Source organism: Amblyomma maculatum, chromosome 1, assembly GCF_055883805.1.
Source record: "Amblyomma maculatum isolate TAMU_Amacu chromosome 1, ASM5588380v1, whole genome shotgun sequence".
Taxonomy (NCBI): domain Eukaryota; kingdom Metazoa; phylum Arthropoda; class Arachnida; order Ixodida; family Ixodidae; genus Amblyomma; species Amblyomma maculatum.
Window position 1 is genome coordinate 80,472,388 of NC_139344.1, and position 21,779 is coordinate 80,494,166.

Here is a 21,779-nt window from a genome sequence, read left to right on the forward strand (position 1 = left end):
AACGGTTTTCAAATTCCTTGAAATTCGGTGGTTGAAAAGAAGGGTATTTGTTAATCATGTGTGCCATTTTTTTTTTCTTTTTTTCAATTGTGTTGATAAGAAGAACAGAAATCGCTTGTTAAAAACGCGCCGCGGTCACGCCCTCGTCGCTTCCGAGAGCGGCGGAGGCGGGGCGTCGATCTGAGGAACAGGCTACCTTGGAACAGGCGGCTGTGACGTCAATTTGGGAATGCCGGCCGCGCGTTTTCACGCTTGCTTCGCTCCGTCCCGCGCTTTAGGAATCTACGGATCAGCGAAGTCTGCTGCTGGTGCCGTTTGTTTTCTCCAGTTCTATAATTCTGTGCTGAAAGTTCCGCGTGTTCAAAGATCCCATGAGGTCAACCAGCAGATACGCAGCTGTTGCGGAGTGGTGCTCCGCTCTGTTCGACGCCCTCCGACTAGTGAGCCCCTTTTTCTCAGTTGTAAAATAAACGTCGTTCAATGTTTAAACATTGTTTTCTTGTGTCATTAGAAAACAAGCATTCCTGTGAGTGCGTGAAGCAACTGGCGGCTATCAGCCCGGCTTTCCGTTGTGCCAACTTTGGTGGTCCAGGTTTCGGCGCTGTGGGTCTCCGTCATAAAAAGGAAAAAAAATATTGCCTTTGGAATCAGCTGTGTTTTGCACTGATGATTTGCATGGCGGTGACGATAATCGAATCTTGGCAGCGATTGCGGCCATTTTGGAATTTCGATTAGATCAGCACAACTCAAGTCTGCGGCCGTTCTGTCATTGTTCCCGCACCTAATTAGGTTAATGCCACTGCTGCACGGCTGGCTTCACCGTCGTTACACTTAACCGAGAATACCGAATTAAAGCTCACTGTTGTTACACAGCTCGCTGCCCTTCTCGGCCACGCCAACAATTACCGATTAGGTACAGCAAACGAAATGAATATGATCGGTAGAATGAAGCTGCATTTGCAATAGTCATTTATAACGCAGTGTCTGGATTGCCGTGCTGCTCGCGCGGCAACAGCGCGCTCAAGCATCGTCCGAACGCAGCACTGCCTCCACACACCACGCCGGTCGCGCCTTCCGCAAGCTCCGGATCCCTTGCGCTAGCGTCAAGAAAGCGTGCTCAAATTTATTGTCTTAAATAATAAGTCCAGGGATAATGGAATGTCAAAAATTAACCCTTGTTGAGGCTCGCTGACCCGTACCGAGATGCTTGTAGGATAACTGCGATACAAGCAAGTTTCTCTTCACAGCTGTGTAGCGGCAGTCGACGGTGCCGTCGCTGCTCATCCGACTTTCTTGTACGTATACATTAGCTCATCTTCTGAGGTGGCGCCGTGATAAATGATATCTTTATATAAGAAAGTGGTTTACAATAGGAAGTTCTACGAGTAGCCTGTTTACTACAGCGCTGCTCAATTTCCAAGCGCCGTCTGCTGTGGCGCCTAAGCGAAGTAAGCCTAGCGACGACCAGTGAGTGCGCTCGTCCAGAGCACCCGTCCGCTGCGCTCACTATACGGCACCGTTCCGGTAAGCTCGCTTCATCCTGCTCTGCAGGTGCTGCGAATATGACTGATTTCATGATGCGGCTGAAGCCGGACCATTTTCGGCGATGCGTTGAACAGCGCACCGCTCAAACTATAGCTTCAAAGATAGGACGGGCAGCAGCTGCAGTACGCGTGCGTTTGCCGTTGCGCCGTTGGGCGATACTCGAAGGTTGTATAAACTCGCAGTCGACTAGGATTTCATCATATGTAATGCCTATTCCTTTTGTTGCTACTGACACAAGCTTTAGCGTGTAAAGGGCAGTTGTTAAAGCGGGCCAGCTCTTGCACTTTTCGACTCGCGCGAATCTGCTGACTTTGCTTTCGCTGTCGACGTACTCAGCAATGTCTTTCGTAGAGCCGCGTTTTTTTTTTTTTTTATTGCGAAAGCACTTTCAAGCCTTTGCGGTGCGACGGCGGTGCACATGAAATGACCTTTCGCATGACCTCTGTGTGACGTCACGCCTCAAAGCTGGGCAACCAACTCGCGCCGTCCGTGAGAGATGGCGGTGCGCATGAACGGCGGCCTAACTCCCGCTCTCTCCGCCAGGAGCGGCACTGGTGTTATGACGTCACGCCTCAAAGCTGGGCGATCAACTCGCGCCGTCCGTGAGAGACGGCGGTGCGCATGAACGGCGGCCTAACTCCCGCTCTTTCCGCCAGGAGCGGCACAGGTGTTATGATGTCACGCCTCAAAGCTGGGCGATCAACTCGCGCCGTCCGTGAGAGACGGCATGAACGGCGGCCTAACTCCCGCTCTCTCTGCCAGGAGCGCCACAGGTGTTGTGACGTTATACAGCTGCGACCGACTCGCGCCGTCCGTGAGAGACGGCGGTGCGCATGACTACGATGCCGCCTACTGCTAAGGATGCTTTCGCAACCTACCGGGCTTAACCAAGCTAAACCTCTGCCAGCTTTTTTTTTAACTGCTGGTTGCTCGAACGCGTACGGTAAGTGTTCGAGGTGTTTTACATTCTTCGAATAATCAGTAACATTTTAAATCGAGCTCTCAAGTCCCCTGAATCAACGCGCACGCAGAAACACCGCCGGCGCCGGCATGGCATACCCAAACTTCAACGTCATGATGGCGTTTGCTCGGAGGGCGGTCCCGCTGGTGCTCGTTTTCTTGTAAAAACTGCCATTTGCGCTCCTTTCTGCCTTTTAAAGTTTGATAGTCTTGTTCAGCGGACAAAAAACTATAAAATGCCGCACATAACTCTTCTTTTTTTTCTTCGAAAAACGCTTCAGCTTCCCTTTAGGGGGGAAGTCGTCAACACGTTCCTGTGCTATGATAACAGCCCAGCTGCCTAATATGGCAGCACCCTTCACCAAGATTTGCATATTATTGAATAAAAATAATATTCGCCAAGTCTAACCACAAGTGCTTCATGCTAAACATAGCCTTCGCCCGTATCATTAGGTATAGCAGAGTTAAACCTAATTTTCGTCGTTACGTATGCTCATGCATATCTTTGATCATCAACGGCTCTTTGCTGAGGAAACTGCTGAGTAACTTCACTTACCTCTTTGCTGCATCATTCTTCGTTATTTTCATATTTACTGAGTAATTATTCATCATTTTCATTTTTGCATCTTAATCGTTGCCAACTGTATAGTCATTTAGGAGAGGGGGGGGGGGGGTTCTCGTGGCAGCCACCTACCGGACTCTCCTTGCTATCTTTCCCTACGAGTGGAGAAGAAGATCTACCTCCCTCCACTTTGTCACCTGCCATGGCAGGTGGCCCTTTTTATGTACATTACACTACGCCGCCGGACGCCGTCTTTTCTTCGTGGTGAGGCCCCTAATGCTAACGCATTTCAGAAAGAAAGAACTCCTAACGTGACGAACGTTGAATGCTCTTACATGGACGCTCTGATTGCGCCATATGAGCCAGTAATTGGGCCGTACTGGCGCTTGTGTTAGCGCATCAAGAGTTTGGCAGTGAATTGATTGAATATTGACATGTTGTGTGCCTTTTTTATAACGCTTCTTCAAGGAAATTCCTTATTCTCTTTCAGCTAAGCCTTTTCGACATTGCGACTCAAGACAAAGTGACGCTTCTCAGCAACTGCACTTTCGTTCAGGTTGGTGCTGCTGAAAGAAAACGTAGCTTTGGCTGCCGGGCGCGACGCTATCACAATGCGGTGAGGCCGACTTATCGGCTAAGGTGATTCTAGGCGCGCATTTAGCAACAAATCAATATCTTGGTAAAAAAAAAAAATACACCATCACAGGTGTTCATTTTGTAAGTCACGAAAGGAAGTGGGAGCCAATTTTGTTGCTATTAACTTCTCGCTCAACGCGATGAATGATGGTGTTATGGAAGCTTACAATTAAGCTCAAAATTAAAAGGAATGTAAAGGGACAAAATGAAGCAGTCAGAAAGATCAAATGGAAACAAGAACTTAGTGCACGTTGGAGTCAGAGCAGTCTTACAGAATTCAGCAAACTAGAGTGACAGTTGAAGCCAAAGATAGCGGCGCAAAGATGACAGGGCAGGCAGTAACTTCCGTTCATCACTACGTCACAGTCCCTGGTTGTGGCTGTTTCTCGCTCAAATGTGGAAGAAAAATCCCAAAAGCGTGTACTACTTATAGCTACAGAGACACTGTCAAGACAAAAGTTATTGCGAGACTGTCACATTTCAGGCTTTTTTATTACCAGCTGGAGAAGAGCTTGGCGCGCACGGACAAGTGATCCCTTGAGGCACGGCAAACGTGGACACTTTTAAACTTTTCTTCTACCGTCGCGTCCAGGGTTGTTTCCGGGAATATAGTGGTGACGGCTACATATGAAATCCCTACAGGACAGTACTTGGAGGTAATTTAGTGTTTGTAACTAAGAATCGCTTTTAAAACCAAGAAAAAGCGATGTATACGTCACCAAGCTGCATGGTGCGCCTATGGGGTGGTCTCCAGTGCTGTCATTTTTCTTCTCTTACACGGCAGAACACTTCACTAAAGGACACTGCAGCTGATTTTTCGTGGCAGGAACCAGCTTAGGATAATAAAAAAAAAATTATTATTAGGCATAATCGTGCTTCTTTAGTATGGCTGAAGTTTAGAAATGAGTCGGAATAGTTGGTTTATGTTGGGCAGTATAAGTTGAGGACAACCCAGAGGGCTATGGAACGAAAAATGGTAGGGGTAACATTAAGAGATAGGAAGCGTGCAGAGTGCGTCAGATAAATAACTCAAGCCACTGACATTCTGGTGGAAATCAAGAAGAAGAAATGGGCATGGGCAGGACATGTAGTGCGAAGAGAGGATAACCGATGGTCGCTGAGGGTAACAAACTGGATTCCAAGGGAAGGAAAGCGTAGCAGGGGGCGGCAGAAAGTTAGGTGGGCGGATGAGGTTAAGTAGTTCGCAGGGGTCAAGTGGATGCAGCTAGCACAGAATCGGGTTAAGTGGAGAAATATGGGAGAGGCCTTCGCCCTGCAGTGGGTATAGTCAGGCTGATGATGATGATGATGACGAAATAGCACTGAAAGACGGGAAGGGAGAGAAGAGATAGACACACAAAAACGCTGACTAACAACCAAATGGTTTATTACAGCAGCGCTAGCAAAAGCATGGAGGGGAAACAAATGCGCCACAATCATGATCGTGACGCATATTGGGAAGCTGTCAAAAACTGTCACTGATTAAAAAAAACCAGCTACTGCGAAATGAGCATATGTCGTTGTTTTGCAGTGGGTACCTGACAGCGACGTAGTAGTGGCGCAAAGCCGCAGCGTTCTCTACGTCTGGTACAACGTGGACGCCCCCGAGAGGACAACCAACATCCCCATTAAGGTTGGTGCTTCCAACATGGACTGTGGCAAACGCGAGGAAGCTGTGCCTACAGCAACCTGAGAAAGCCGTATACGCTCCGCTTTACGACCATGATCAGCAGAGGCGCACTTTCTGAAACTCATTTATAAAAAAAAAGAAAAGAAAAAAAAAAGAAAAAAAAAACATGCACACTCTGCTTGAAAAAAAGTCTAGCGCCAACGAAGGCTATCTCCGGAATCTACTGGGGCAAAATAAAATAAAAAGTAAATATAAACTTAAACAGTTCTGTGTTGTACAACATTTGAGTGGGTTTCTGGACAGTATTCGAAGCTCGCGCTCTATTTGCCTGGCCATATGGCACTGATTACATAGGACAAATGTCGCAGCAAAACTCTTGAAATCGGGGGACGTATGTATGCTAGAAACCTGGCAAAGACGCACTTCTTCTGACGACGAGTGCCGAACGGTGCGTTTAGCAGCTCACAAATCTGGTGAACATCCAGTAACTTCACAGTCTCTCTGCAACAACAACAAAAAAAGGAACACCAAGAACCGCAAGACTAATTAAATAAAGCATGAATAGTTAAAAAAAGGGAGAGGGGGAAGGCGCATATGCATTGCGGACAAGGCGTCTTGCAAACGCAGCGACTTGGACCGAGAGCCATGTTCGCCAAACCTTTTAAAGCATAATTTCTTGTATCTCTGTAGGGGGACGTAGTGGATATCGAACGGGAAGATGGCAAGACTGAAGTCATCGTCAACGAAGGTCTCACAACAGTGGGCTACCCACTCAAAGAAGGTCTTATCGAATTCGGCACAGCGATCACCGACGGCGACTTTGGACGGTGAGACGAAGGATACGATTAGGCGAACCTTTAGTCAGATGACCGGATTATCCCATTTGTTTCTTTTTGGAAGGGGTGTTTTTTTCCGCGGGCATTGGCTAGATGAATGAAAAAACGTTCGTTGCTCTAATGAAGTTCGGAAGAAATGCAGTGACGGGTCCCTGTGAGCAAGCAGTATTGGAGGTTGCACTCTAGCGAGAGACCCATTGCTGCCATGTGTCTGGTTTTCCTTGGTGTCGGTGCTTTGCGACTGACCCTTAACGGCTTTGATTTCCCAAGAAATAAACAGGACTCCTTGCGCAGTCTCGCTTCACACGTAGTGCGTTCATGTCCCAGCGAGACCGTGATGACCGGCCGATGCCGATGACACCAATGCCTCTTTGCGTAGCGCGGTGGCCTACCTCGAAAGCCTGGAGCTGACTGAGGAGACAGAGACGATGTGGCGCACGCTGGGTCAGATGGCGCTCGAGGAACGACTGGTGGCTGTGGCCGAGCGCTCCTACGCTGCGCTCGGCGACTTGGCTCGGGCGCGCTTCCTGGCGCACGTCATACGCCTGCAAGAGGACGCCGCGAGGGCGACGGTACGTGTTTGTTTCTCGATCCCTTTCACGCACGCTCCTGCCACTGTCCCCGTCTCATCTCTCTGTGTTTGCCAGGGCCAGGATGGCAACGACCACTACGAGGTAAGGGCGCGGATGGCCATGCTGGAGAAACAATTCAAGCTCACCGAAAACATCTACCTCGAGCAGGTACGTATAGAGCTCCGCCAGCACGCTTCATAAGTCTGCCCTAACGTGCCCGCAAGAGATACTACGTCCACGGCCACACAAACACGCTACGCGAAAACTTGTTCCTGTGGCGTTTGCCATGCATACTTGCAGTGATATCGGCAATGCCGCGAGGTGTGTAAACTGTGTCCCGGTTCTTCAGAGGAAAGAAATGTAACGCGTACAGTATATGGACGGCAGGGGACTTCGGATCGCCTTAGAGTGCATATCAGCACAGAGTTCTTTCAAAGACGGCAGTTTGTCACAAGAGTTATAGCTCGAGCTTTTTTGCAACACTTGGAATTTTTGTAGACGAATCATTCTCAGCCTTGCACAGCAGCTGTGAAGCTGGACTCGTGAAAGTATATGCAGTTAGTACTGCTTGTAACCACCATGGCTGGTAATTGTTCGTGCTGTGATTAGAAAGGAATGTCTTGGAGCCTCGCTAATACCTCCGTCTCTTTTCTTCTTTAAACGTGACATTAACAGAATAAGGTTGAAGAAGCGATGGAAATGTACAAAAACATGCACAAGTGGGACGAAATGATCCAGCTGGCCGAATCGAGAGTAAGACAGCGTCTTCGTTACCTCCTCAGTGGCGTGTGCTTGCAAATTATAACCACCGATTCGCCGTGCGTCTCTTTAATTCAGAACTACCACAATGTCGAGAAGCTGCGCGAGGACTACTTCGAATGGCTTCTAAGCAACGGCATGGAAGGAAAAGCAGCCGAGGTAAGCCCGTTTTTCACCCTTTTGTTCCATATTTATGAACGTATTTATTTTGACGGAAGCAACTGGACATGGATAGATTCGAACGAAAGGCGTTTGCAGGCGTCTTTTATAGCCTATATATTCTGTGAGATTTAGAAGCTGAAGTTATGAGCACTGCTAATGGCGAGGTATTTTGCGTCACTGCCGAAGTAGGAGGTATCGCTTTAAGAAAAATAAAACAATTTTTCGTTTTCTTTTTGTTGCTGTCGTTGTTCAGTCCAAATTCTGTCGAGGATGACTGCTCAGAATTGCACGTAAAGAAAAGTATTATATTTGAACCGAAAGATGTCTCTCGTAACTGCTTAAAGATGGAAGCAAAATGAAAGCAGAAAAAAGAAAGTGCAAAATTCAGCGAAATTGTTGAGCGGCTATACTATACTATACTATATGTACATATAAATACTATATGTACGTTTTTCGAATGCGTCAACTTTTGGAATAAACAGCGCGAATGACGAGGACGAAGACCAGAAGGACACAAAAAGAGCGCTGACTGACAACTGACAACAAGAGTTGTCAGTTAGCGCTGTGTTTGTGTCCTTCCGGTCTTCGTATTCGTCCTTCGCGCTGTTTGTTCCAAATGTATAACCGACTGGCCTGCACTTCAACGCTTGTTAGCATCAACTTTGCTCATTCAAGTTAAAGGTTGTTTTTCCCCCTTTGTGCCATGCTTTCTAAATTATTATCAAAGCGCTAATTATCAAAGCTAATCTTCTGAGCTAAAAAGCTCAGAAGATTAGCTATCTCGTAGTTTCTCTTTAGCATCTACGCAACCTCAACTGAGATAACATACATCCCAGGAATAAAGACATAGTCCAGAAGTAGCTGAATGCCTTCAGAGTTGTAAACATACAAACGAACAAACAAGAAGAAATATTTAATGAAAAGTCGCAAGCAAATTTCACGGAGTAATTTGTAGCATAAGTGGCGAACACGATCTATCTTTATGTCGCTGCAGGCAGTTTGTTTACATCACACGTCAGCGACGTGTAAGAGGAACGATGGACAAGGAATCTGTAGATCATAATCTCCGCATTATTGGTTCAGACAGTCCCATTGCGCGTTTCACAGGTTCCGGTGTGTGTTATCAACTGAGATGGTTAGAAGGAACGGTCATGTGGGAGGCAGGGGTGGGGGAGACCCGAGTATTTAAAGCAAAATCAATGCAGACGTCGAAAACTGCCGTAGAAGGCAGGTGGAGCTTTTCCAAAAATCATTTTCCATTCAAAAAAAAAAAAAAAAAAAACACGAAATGCGAACGCATGCATAACGCACGTGTGCCCTTTGCCACAAGTTTAGGACCACAGGAGTGTGACACGATATGCGCTGCCATTGTCCCAAATCTCTCGAAGGCACAGAGGAGCTTTGGTCCTTCCCATCTTCCAATAATTAGGACGCTCACGGATGCTGCAAGAACCCGACTATGCGAACCCCCCGTGGGCACTAGACTTTTGATGAAGGCTGTACGTGAGGTGATGAAAGGATATTTATTGAAAGTTAAGCATCTATTTGTATTGTAAATATTGCGGCGTTGCCCCAGTATGGCGCGTAGTGCAGTGTGCGTCGTCGGTGTAGCTGGCCCTGAGGAAGACCCCACCGGGCACTCCGCGGCTCGCATGTTCTCGCAGCTCAAGGAGAGGGAAGGCGAGGCGGAGGAGGCGGTCTCCCTGTACCTGAAGTCGGGGCTACCTGCCAAGGCTGCCCTGGTACTGCGCTCGGTGCCGGGTCTGGTGCAACAGCGGCACCTTACGGACCGCGTCATCGCGGCGCTCACGCAGTCCGAGCTGTACGAGCACGCCGGCGGACTGCACGAGCTGCTCGGAGAACATACCAAGGCTCTGCAGTGCTACCGCGTGGGACACCACTACGCCAAAGGTGCCGCTAGATAAGCGCCAGTTCACGCAGGCGTGGGTTGCAAATCAGGGAAAGAGAGAGAGAAAAAGAAACGGCCGCGCGAAATGTACCTGTGAATGGTAATCAACGAATTAAGTTTAATGGCAGGTTGAGAACTCCGAATCGCAGCAAAGGATGTTAGCAAGAAGCTGTTCTATAAATGTACCTGTGAATGGTAATCAACGAATTAAGTTTAATGGCAGGTTGAGAACTCCGAATCGCAGCAAAGGATGTTAGCAAGAAGCTGTTCTATGTCAAGCTGCGCGAGCAAGGCACCATTTCTTTCTCACTAGCCGCCATATGCGAATAAATGAGAATCGCCGCTGTAGTTGATAACGAAGACGGATGGAAAGGATGATTTCACGTCTTTACACTAGGCGCCTATGAAACCGGGTTAAACGCTCTATTGAGCTTGTAATGTCTATGCATCGTTAACTTGGGCTTCATGAACATTTAGATGCGTGCTTTGTTCGTTTATTTATTTATTCTTTTGAACATACAACACACTCTTATAAACACGTTTCGCGCTTTCATATGTAACTTTTAAAACCCTGAATCGCGCATTCCAGGCGGTATTCATTACGATAGGAGCCTGATGCTTTGCGCGGCGCGGCCATGATGTCTTAGCTGACGGCGTAGACCGCTCGTTAACACCCGAAGCCAACGTGGCAAAATTAGCATACAGTTTATTGTTATGTCACGCGATTAATTCATGCAAGCACCGTAACGTCGAGAGGTGAGCTGACTATTTCTGAGCTTTATGAAAAAAAAAAAAAAAAACGTAAGCTCTAGACTGTGACCTTTGTCACAGTCTAGTTGTCAACTTATTTTAAACAACACATATCTACCACATTCACCCGTAACTGGAACTATTTTAGCGACGGTGAACGCTTCATTAACGCATAAACAAATGAAAGGGTAAAGTCTAGCTTTCGTCGAGCGCGATCCCAAATTCACAGCTCACTGCAAAGCAAACACCAGGTTCCTGAAGTGCGTCGTATACAAGACACCGCTATTAAGGACTCACATTCGGTCCGTACTCGTGGAGAGGTGTTAATTTGGAACTTATGTATTGGCCACTGAACAACCTCACGAGCGTTGCATTCGCCGCATAATTCCCGAAAAGCTCGTCAAATCCTTGGCATGAAGTCTAAAACTAAAACAGACTGCAGTACCTTGGGCCCGACAACTTCTTTTTCCGTGCGTGCACTGAAAGGAAATGTTTAGGACTAAAAGGTGTGGGTTTTTAGTGGTACGATTAATTCCATTTCATGGTTCTTGAACAGCAAAATGCTAATCCTTTTTTAATAACATCACGCAGACAGAGGACGCTTCACTTGCCGCATGACTAGGCAACGTAATAACGAGGTTGGTTACTACCACTTGGCAAACGCAGTGTGATCTTCTTTTTTTTTTTCTTTAGCTGTACTATAGCAACGCGTTTTGTCCCACTCATCGTTTATGCACGCTCGGCGGCGATTAATGAGAGCGTGTGATCGCTGCTTTGCAGCCGTGGAGCTTTCTCGCCAGCGGAACCCTGGAGACGTGGTTGCCCTGGAGGAGGAATGGGGCGAATACCTCGTCTCGCAGAGGCAGTTGGACGCTGCCATTAACCACTTCATTGAGGCAGGGTGGGTGTGACAGTGCGAGAGCACGGCCTCCATAAACTCACGTCTGCGAGTATGCAAGGTGGACAGCCACAAAAGATGTAAAGCGAAGATAGTTGTAACTCACACCAGCTAAGTGCAGGCACGTAATCAAGGGCACACCCGAACCCTTCCCCGTTTTTGATGGTTTTGGCAGTGCTTTTGCCGCAAATGTCCCTCCAGACACCCCTCTCCCACGCTTAGTACAGCAAATTACCTTGGGCCCTTTCCGAAGAAGCATCCTGGCTATGTTTTTGGCTAAGCAAATTTGTTCTTTATATTTGCCTGTTTGCATTATCTCTATCTTTGCCTGAAATATATTTGCATTAAGTACCACTACTTATAGCTACGCCAGTGGTTTATTTCCTGGCCTAATTTAGGCCTGGTTTAGGACCTAATTGACCAGCAGCGTCAGCCGAGGAAGGAGTGAAGATAAGGTGTATGGCAGCACTCTCTGAATATTCTTGGTCACAAATTTTTCGGTACGTGAGCGATGCACAGCTGCATTTATGTCACGAAAAACCGATTGCTAATGGGAGGACACGTCTCTGTATTCACGCATCGAATGGATGCTAAAAAGAATTCCCCAGCCTTACTTGGCGAACAGCGAGAGGACGGGGAAAAATCCGCGCCCACTCTCGCCTCGCAGCGTCTCACACAAGCCGACTGTCGCAGGAAAACGGTGAAGGCGTTGGACGCAGCCATCAACGCGCGCCAGTGGAAGAAGGCGGTGCAGATCATCGAGGTTATTGACGACTCGCCGGAGCTGAACCAATACCAGAGCAAGCTGGCTCAACACTTCCACTCGGCCGGAGACCTCGAGGTCAGCTCTCGCCCCTTTATCCCCACGCCACGTTCTTTTTTTCTTGAATTTCTGGGCGAGGTTTCGAGGCTACTTCGGGGCATCTCGCGAATGTACTCACTGACTTAACGCTATGCATCCTGCCGCCAAGATTAGACCTTCAAGCTGAGCTTTCTCCGTGATCGCATTGTCTTCGAGCGCATTCGTCGAGAACAGGGGACGCGTATCTGCTGTCCTTCGGACTCGAGCTGTACTACGACCCCATAAGCCGTGGACGTTATATGCATTAAACAAACCGGTATTGCTATAAATTCATTGTCAGATATATATGGTTCAGAATGGCCCACTGAAATTGCGCGCATCATCCTCTAGCAGTCGACACGATCGCTTCTTCGCAAATAGAGGGAAAATAACTACGAAAGTATATGTTGAGACACGTACTAGCGTGATATATTTATATCATCTTTCCTTCCTATAACGTTTTTTTTTTTTTTTTTTTTTTTTTGTGTCTATGAAAATTACGCATGTGGTGACTACTGAAATAACGAGACTGCCACATTTTGAGAATTTGTGCGCTACAGTATGAAAGAGACACATGAAGAAACAGGACAACAAAAATATTCAATTAATAGCCCCCATCGCTGCTTTGCTTGCCACATTTCGTAGCCCCCAAATGAGTGGAGTTCAAATGAACGCGTCGCTGTTATCTGCATAACTGTGGAAAATTTAAGGTTTATTTAGCCCAGAAGGATAAATTTTGCGGGTATAGTAGCAATATGCTGAAACTCGAATGCATGGACAAGAAATGATCGTTCGCATATTCTGCACGTGTGCCCCTGATGGTTGACCTGCATTAAGGGAAATCTGCTCTACAAGCTTTAAACTTACTTTCGCTTTCTGGTGACATTCAGTTGAGTGGCTTTCCAGTGGATTCGTTGGCTCCACTGATGTACTTCAAGAAAATGTTCCGAGAAAACGAGTCGAACAAATGCAGCCGCTTTCTTGTGCGCCGGGTTGTCTTCAGAATCGTGATTCATGTTCGAAGTTGCAATCCGTTAAAAAGTGAGCCTTACCTTTTGGTGCCTCTCTCAAGCTGTCTAAAAATCTCGTTTCAGATGGCAGAGCACTTTTATGTGGAAGCCGGAAAGATAAAGGAGGCCATTGAAATGTACAACAGTGCCGGAAAATGGGAAAAGGCACTCAAGGTGAGCGCCTTTAGTAGCGCCGTTTACTTTGAGGTGGCGCAACAAAAGGTAGTTACAGCACTAGGGAATTGCTGTTAGCGACGATCTGTGCGTCTGCTGAAGATTCACCGAGGATCCGGTAAAGGATGAGAGTCCTCGTGTAGGTTCCATCCGCGCAAGCGAGCCATGACAGCGAAAGCGCGCTCCGGCGCTGATATCACGATGTCGCCACTTTGTCCTAACGCAAGTGATGTTTACAGCTGCTGCATGCTGTTTCTTTTTTTTTTTTTTTTTCATCCTCCTTTTTTTTTTTTTTTTTTTTTTCCTGCAAGGAAATATATGCTGCTAGGATTGAGTGTCTGAGAAACTCGAGCAATTCTATTGGACGGCAAAAAAACTATAGGAAGGTGCTCCATTTTACACTGCATTGCTCGTAAACCAGTATCACCGCCATTGAAGTGTTGGGTGAAATGGGCCCTGTATAATCAAGTGTCAAACGATTCCGGGCATACGCAGCTTGCAAAGCTTCATCTCAGGCCGGAGGATGTGACCAGCATGTACACCGAGCAGGCATCGGAACTCGAGAAGCAAGGGAAGCTCAAAGAGGCTGAAAAGTGAGTAACCCTTTTGCCGGACAGCGCAAGAGGAACGCTCCGGGAAGCGTAATGGCGGTAGTCGCGAGCTCCGATTACAAGCAAGCGGGTATACGAAATGACTTCTCCACATCACAGTTAAAGGTGTTAGCGCCAGAGCAGTGCAACACCCGAGCTTTGGCAAGACGGCTGTTGTAAACCAGCGTTCCAAACACTCCGCGCTCTTATATGCGCCTAAACAACTGTTGTTAAGGGCCTCTATAGAGTGCGTTCACTGAATGTCTTGCGCGTGAAGAGAAATGTCTTTTGCAAGATGGTAAGCTTCAGTGAGGTCGTTATTCGTTCCCGCACTCTCGGTGCGACTGGTGACACTGTTGACGACGTCCGAAGGCTGATCTGAAGGAATTTAGGATTGTATTTATTGTGATGTAAGTTTTAAATTTGGCCCGAAGTGGTCGTGTTAGTTTAGCTAAACGACATGGGTGGCTGGTTAAGGCAACATCACAAAAGTGACCTACGGGCGGCCATTATACGACATGAGCGCAGGACACGCGATGGCCGATGAGATCTTTTCATCGTTTCCACATTTTGTAAACAGATTAACGCTCATTAGCTGATCCGAACTGTTTAGTTGTCTTGTTTTCTAACATAAATCTCTAATCGCAATTTGCTTCAGTGCCCTCTTGAGCGTTCTGTGTTGGCGCCTCGAAATGCATCAGGTATTTACAGCTTTATCTTACTGGCTATTTCCTCCGTTTTTTGCTGTCCGCGTCGGCGCTCCCAAGCCCAGAGCCCACCTATAAGAAGACCTTATGATTAGGTCATTATTTCTAATAATACGTCTTCGTTTGCTTTAAGTCACGAGCCAGCTAACGCTGGATAACTCGCGCCCCAAACCTGTGACCGTCCTGTGAATGTTTTTTTTTTTTTTTTTCTCGGGCATACACTTCTGGGCGTACAGCTATTGCCCTGTTTGCATCATGCCATTTTTTTAAGGCTCTACCTCTTCATCGAAGAACCTGACTTGGCCATCGCAATGTATAAGAAATGGCGTCAGTACGACAACATGATGCGTGTGGTGAAAGAGTTTCACCCGGACCTTCTCTCCGACACACACATGCATCTGGCAAAGGTAGGCAACCGACCGCAAGTTTTGCATTTCTCACCTTCTTTCGTATTTTTTTTTTTTTTGCTTTTATTTTTTGCGAGTATGAAACACGGTGTTGAGCCGTTCACGAATTACTTCAGAGCGCGGCTGAAAACGGTCGATTGTACTTTGAGGCGAACTAGAAGGAGTTATTTAAAGGGAAACCCCGGGTTTTTTGTTTTTTTTCCCGATATCCGTATTCTGATTACACGTTTGCTCTAGGTTTTTCTCCCCGTCTCCATTATATTTTCCAAGTTACAGAGCTATTGAATGATTCATTCCTGCGCAACTAGAATTTAATGTGTCCTGTTTGCGTTTCTTCACTTCAGATTACTTCTTTTGCAACACTGCTTTTGCGACATCATGAACAATAATCGTACATTATTGCATGCTCCTCACATCAACAAATTTTCACTGTGTATTATATCTATATCGTGTTACATATTTTGTGAACGGAGTTGTCATTTGAAATATTTCAGACGCGCATGCGCTTACAATGTTTTTGATGGTTTTTTTCAACAACGCCCGTGATGTCATCGCTGCGTCAAGCCGAACGCCATGCATGGCAACGAACAGAGTTTTGGTTTCGGTTACCTGTTTATAGATAGTTATACGCCGTATTTTGAAAATAGGTTTCATGTGCCGGCCTCAGGCGACGAATGCGATGCAATAATTAAAAATAGAAATATCCCTTATTGCCATTTAAGTTCTGCGGCTTGTCCCTAGCAGTTTCCTTTAAAGCGAAAGCTGTCGTCGAGCCAAGGTCATCCGCGCGATAAATTCGACCTGTGAGTGGAGGTGTGTCAGCCACGTGATCGTACCACGTGACTCGCCGCCGTAGCTGCGGCGTGCGGAGCTGGCGGCGCTCGCTCGCCTCGCATCTGCGCGGAACCTCGTGTTTCACCACTCGGCCAAATAAAAGCGCGAGGTAGCCGCTTGACATTCGTAGACAGCCACAGAGGAGCCACGTCCCGGAATCAGCGCTTCGACTGCGTATCGTAGACGCCTTAATGTATCTGGTGATCTTTATGATACATAACGCGATATATACAAGAGCGTGCAGACACACAGCCGCCTCGCAGTTTCTCGCTATGGTTGAAGCGAGTCGACCGGGACTTTGTACGGCGTCGGGACGGTCTCGTAGACGACGGCCTCACTTTGATCATCCGAATGACGTTGACTAGAAATCTAACAGTATTTGCTGCCGGAAAAACAGACCGGGAATAAACGATGCGAAATATGTGTGCGGTTGTCTGTATGAGTTAACATGGCTTAGCAACTCAGCATAACCAACCATAACAAAGCTTTCGCTTGCATAAGCGGGCTTAGCAGAGCTAAGCCGCAACCATTTTACTATTAAAAAACGCACATCCTGAAGCAGTAAATGGCACGTTAATGCTTTTTCTTTTTCTGCCTTTTAACCGGACCGCTAAACTTCATCGTACTTTCCTTGTACTACAATCAGAGTGATGGGTACGAAACTTCGCTCGAGTGATAGCGGTTCGCGACTGGCCTGCACATTCCGCGGCTGTGATGGCTTTGTCACGGCTGCACTACGCTTGATGGGATATCGCTAAAAATAATGGAGGAAACTTAAGCTCCACCTTCAAAGGTATGACGCGATAGCTTGAATGGCTCTCGCCTGCGCCTTCCCTTATGGCTCCTGAATGCTTGCATGATTACAGCGATTATAATTTACATGAATGCTTTCTTCTAAGGCGAAAGCCTTTAATGGCTCATGCTGTCGTGGACAAAATGTGTCCCGCTTTTGCGGCGTTCTTGTTGGCCGAGGCCGGATGACGTCATAGAGGTCTCGACCAATCACAGAGCACCACGACAGTATGCGCTGTAGTAGAGGCGGCAGCCGAGCTGGCCGTATTCGAAGAAACAGCCCAGACCAGGTGCAGGATAAGGAATGACGTTTATTCGTTCTTTGACGCGCTTATATAGCCAGCGCGGTTACTTATCCGCTGCTGCTATCAGTTCGCAAGTGGCGCGTCATGCACACGCGCTATCACATGCGCGAATGCGTGCCTTATATGGCCATGTGTCAATCAACGATCAATTGCTGATTAATAAAATAAATAATTACCAATTATTGATCAATTAAGTAATTTATTCACCAACTAAATATAATAAATTACTTCCTTTAATTAATTAATTAATATCTACTTAGTTACTAATTAGCTAATTAACTAAATAATTAATTATTAGTGCCAGTTCCACAGCAGAATGCGGCACTCACTACTTTAGTCGTAAAAGTCCCTCGTAATTTTTGTTTCTGGCTTTGCAATCAGCACCTCGAATGAGAAGCAGAATTGAACGCACACACTGACCATGGCGAAATACGTCTAGGAGCCTGCTACTAGTGGCAGCCACGTAGTGCCGATATAAATTTTCGCTTTACAAAATTATTAGAAAACGGTATTTATTAATATACTGAAGGTGCATAGTAGACAGTACAAGTGCACTCAAAAAATATAGTTACCACTTGTGACTTACGCAAGCTGAACAATTCAATCAAGACACAGCATTGCACGATCTTCGGCATTTTGAGCATGGCGCAGAACGTTGCGAACATTTCAGTACTCGCAGCGTTATATATAGACTCAGTTGAGCAGCACACTTACTTTATAGAATGTGCTTTCCAAACAAATGTTGTCTGCCAACCCGATGACAATTTCCACCGGTATCTTGAGCTGTCAGCAAGTGGACCAAAGCGGAGAGGTACTGAATGGTACTGTTGAATTATAAGGCTTCCTCCCGCTCTGCAGCATGTCGGATCATCACCGAAATATTGCTGGCGTTTCGCGTTAGTTAGCATGCGCTTTTTTTTTTTACGAAGCTCTACGGGACGGCCACCAGTTTCGCTTTATTAATGCAGAAGCATTAGCAGGCTATGTTGTATCCGCAAAACCTGTCCTCAGAATCTGTCCGCAGAACCTGTCCGCAAAATCTGTCATCAAAATGTGTTGCCAGATGCTGCGCCTTTCCTTCCCTATAAAGCAATTTACAAATTTAGTGTCGGTGTCCACTGTATACCCCAGTTTCAGCGCTGGCTCCTTTCTTTTACAGCACGATTCAGGTTTCCACATAGAAAGTGCGACAGATATATACTGAGCCTTTCCTTTCCTGTAAATCAGTTACTAAAGCGAAAGCATTAGCAGGCTATATTCCTGCAGCCAGCGAAACCTGTCTGCAAAATGGGTCGCCAGATGTGACGTCATCACCTGGTGACGTCAACGCTCATGACCGGAACTGAGTTGTGAGTCAGGTTATAAAGTAATTGGAATGTGGACCTAATAGTCGTTGGTGATTGATGATGCCAAATAACGATAATAAAATAAATAATAACGATAATTAGTGATGATAATAAAGTAATAATAAATGGTCATGATACTTAATGATAACGGTGAATGAAAATGATAAAATGAAAATAAACAAGTAAAAAGTAAAAATTACAAAATGTCGCGGCAGCGCTACTGGTTTCGCGTGCTCCCAATGCAGTTTCTGTAGTGACCTCTAAGTTTTCCCCATCGCTATGGGTGGACGAAAAATGCACGCGTAATTCACGGGCGTACTCAATGCAGGAGCTGGAGAGCGAGGGCAACTACCTGCAAGCGGAGGCTCACTACCTGGCGGCAAGCGACTGGAAGGCTGCCGTCAACATGTACCGAGCGAACGACATGTGGGAGGAGGCGTACGCCGTGAGTAGCGACCTTCGACGCTCGTTTCCGTGACTGCCAGATCTCTATCTCTGCCCCGGTGACGGCCAGCATTCAGACGTTTTTCCCGCTGTTCGACTTCAGGTGGCGAAAAAGCACGGCGGACCCGTGGCCTGCAAGCAGGTGGCCTACCTGTGGGCCAAGAGTCTCGGCGGAGACTCAGCAGTGCGGCTGCTCAGCAAGCTCGGCCTACTCGACAGCACCATCGACTACGCCGCCGAGAACTGGTGCGTGCTCGGCGCGTGTGGCTGGCGACCACGTCTTGTATCTTTTTTTTTTTTTTTTCTGCCATCCGTCTCCTCCGTAGCATCGATATAATAAAACGGCCGAGGAGTTCAACTTGTGAGAGATAGTGCCGATGTGTGTACTTACCCGTTGTGGTGAAGGTCTCGCTCTTTCTTTATTTTAGCCATAAAAAAATGGGAAGGTATTGATGTCCATGATATCATTGTATATATGGCTGCTGCAAACCTTTCAAACGGAGAGCCAAATATATGCGCTAAGTGCGGCTAGTCTGCGCTCTAGAAAGAAAAGTAATCGCGCAAATTCATGAATATTTTTTGGGTTGTGGCCTTTTTGTTGTTTTTGTAGTTCATTTGGAATGCCACTGCTATATTGCTCCTGACCGAACCAAAAACTGCTATAAATCTATAAATAAAATAAGAAAATATGTATATAGTTTCATTTTGAAACACAGAAACGATAACAGTGCTCTTTTCTGTGGCTCTTCGAGACTCCATTATGAATAATTTGTGATTACAGGATTACGTTGCAGAACGCGAATGTTAAAGATTCACATCGTCCTTGAAAAAAAAAAAAAAAAAAAAAACTTCTATTCGCCTTTGTAAATTTGTGTTCTTAAAGTGCAGGAATAGAGCCCAACCTTGGGACACTTTGAGATGCTTCACACCTTCAATGGCTGTAGACTTTCTGATTTCAACCTTGCATCGGTTATATGCACTGCTCGATAAAGGTGGTAAGTGGCACGGGTAGCCTGTAGTAAAGGCTGCTACTGGAGCATGGACAGATCGTGTGCGCTGTCTTACCGCTGTTTTGACAGGATGTGTGTCTCATCACTGGCTGAGCACGGCCTTCACTAGGCCGTCTACATCATTTCAGCGCCTTTGACTTCGCTTTTGAGTTGGCGCAAGCAACGGCCAAGCACAAGCTTCCAGACATCCACCTCAAGTACGCCATGTTCCTCGAGGATGAAGGCAAGTTCCACGAAGCGGAGCTCGAGTTCATCAAGGCCAACAAACCGAAAGAAGCAGTGCTCATGTAAGTCGTACGCGCATCTTCCCGAGAACGACAGCCAGGCAAGCTTTTTTTTTTTTTTTCACTCAAAAGGTACGTGCACAACAAGGACTGGGACAGCGCCAGGCGGGTCGCCGAGGCTCACGACCCGGAGTCTGTAGCGGACGTGTCCATAGGACAGGCGAGAGTCGCCTTCCAGGCCGGTCACTACCAGCAGGCCGAGTCCCTGGCGCTGCGAGCGGAAAGGCCGGACCTCGTCATCAAAATGTACAAGGCATGCGATTTTTACTTGCTATTCTCCTTATTTACAACAATCCGGGAGAAGGGACAGAGTCCATTGGTGTCCGCACGCGCAGGGCGGGGTTTCTTGCGACCCCTTGGCACCACTCGCATGATTCACATAGCGTTTTGCACTCTAGGAGCTCTGCAGCCTGGTGAGAAATTGCTGGGACTACGTCGAAGATCGACTTCAGGTCCTAAAAGGAAATCGGCCCAATATGAAACCCTTGCTGCTTTTTCAATGAAACATTCCGAGATGTTACTTTCGCGCGTTGCAACTCAGCGCGAGTGGGCAGGCAGCCAAAAGTTAGAGCCGCTTACAACCCAGTTCATTTTTAATTTAGCAGTAGTCTTGTCGAGGAAAGCATCGAAATTTTTTTTTATTACGAGCATTTAGTGGCGGAAAACGCACGCGGGGTTGTCAATGCAACTTAGCAGTGGCCAATAAATGAAATGCAGGGAAGAACAAGAAAAAATGGGATGCGAAAGAGCTACGGGGTCTGCTTGACACCTAAATTTGTGTGCAGGATGCAGACATGTGGAACGATGCTCTTCGCATCTGTCGAGAGTACACACCGTCGAAACTGATGGAGCTGCAAGAGGAGTACGACAACCACATGGACACCAAAGGATCTCGGTAAATGGATTCCCTCACTCGCTCCCTTCCGATTTAATGGACCATTTTGCCAGAATACACTTGCTTAGGGCCGAAACGGAGCAAGACAGGTGGCGACGGCAGCCGCTACTTGTGCTGAGCATGTGGGTCCATGCGACTTGCCGAGGCTGTTTTCTTGCGTGTCATATTGCATCGCTGTACGCACGCTGTATCGAAAATTCTGTTCACTACGTCAACATAAAGCGACTCGCACTAGAGTTGCTGCCAGCTAATCTCAGCGATAGCGTGTGCAGCTTGCAGGGCTCGCGAGCAAGGCGCAGACCGACTGGCTCCGGAACACCTTCGGCGACTGTATCCAGATGCAATTTATCGAAGCTTCCGTAATACCTTCGCGGACAAAGTACGATTTATGCCAAGATGAACACTGCTTTCTACACTGTGTCAATGAGAGCATGCCTTCGCGGTGTCGGTGAAAGCATTTCTTCGCGGTTCTAACGATGACCCCATTTGCAGGGACGTTGACGCCCTCCTTGAACAGGCCCAAGAGTGGGAACGCAACGGCCAGTATGACCGAGCAGTCGACTGCTACATGCGCATGACACCTGAAAACGTGACAAATGTCGACATGCTCGAAAAGTGCTGGGTGAAGGTAAGGAAGCACTGCACACGCCTGTATGAGGAAGCTATGAAATATCAATCGATATCAATCGAGTCAATCGCGTAGTGAACGCCGATACAGGCTACGGCGATTGCAGGAAGAGATACAGTTTTAACTGCGCGCTCAATTTACACAGGCGGCCGATCTGGCCTTGAAGTTTCTAGATGAGCAGAAAGCGGACAGGATACTCAAAAATGCTGCGCGGCTACTGCTGGACATCAAAAAGCACAGTTCGGTAAGTTCTCTGTCAGTAAAGCGCGCTTTAAATGGGCCAATTCAAACGT

General features: G+C 47.1%; 1 protein-coding gene across 1 annotated transcript in view; it reads left to right on the plus strand.

Annotated features, from left to right (window-relative positions):
• Positions 1–21,779, plus strand: part of Oseg2 (intraflagellar transport protein Oseg2) — a 74,236-nt gene that overhangs the window by 33,237 nt on the left and 19,220 nt on the right. Inside the window, exons 15-34 of the mRNA XM_084588445.1 lie at positions 3,558–3,623; positions 5,235–5,336; positions 6,024–6,160; positions 6,549–6,741; positions 6,817–6,909; positions 7,417–7,494; positions 7,579–7,659; positions 9,327–9,573; positions 11,102–11,222; positions 11,913–12,060; positions 13,155–13,244; positions 13,740–13,837; positions 14,813–14,948; positions 18,554–18,670; positions 18,773–18,915; positions 19,808–19,966; positions 20,036–20,216; positions 20,749–20,858; positions 21,351–21,486; positions 21,632–21,730. Of these exons, the coding sequence (XP_084444571.1) occupies positions 3,558–3,623; positions 5,235–5,336; positions 6,024–6,160; positions 6,549–6,741; positions 6,817–6,909; positions 7,417–7,494; positions 7,579–7,659; positions 9,327–9,573; positions 11,102–11,222; positions 11,913–12,060; positions 13,155–13,244; positions 13,740–13,837; positions 14,813–14,948; positions 18,554–18,670; positions 18,773–18,915; positions 19,808–19,966; positions 20,036–20,216; positions 20,749–20,858; positions 21,351–21,486; positions 21,632–21,730 (2,535 nt within the window). The remainder of the gene's footprint in view (positions 1–3,557; positions 3,624–5,234; positions 5,337–6,023; positions 6,161–6,548; positions 6,742–6,816; positions 6,910–7,416; positions 7,495–7,578; positions 7,660–9,326; positions 9,574–11,101; positions 11,223–11,912; positions 12,061–13,154; positions 13,245–13,739; positions 13,838–14,812; positions 14,949–18,553; positions 18,671–18,772; positions 18,916–19,807; positions 19,967–20,035; positions 20,217–20,748; positions 20,859–21,350; positions 21,487–21,631; positions 21,731–21,779) is intronic.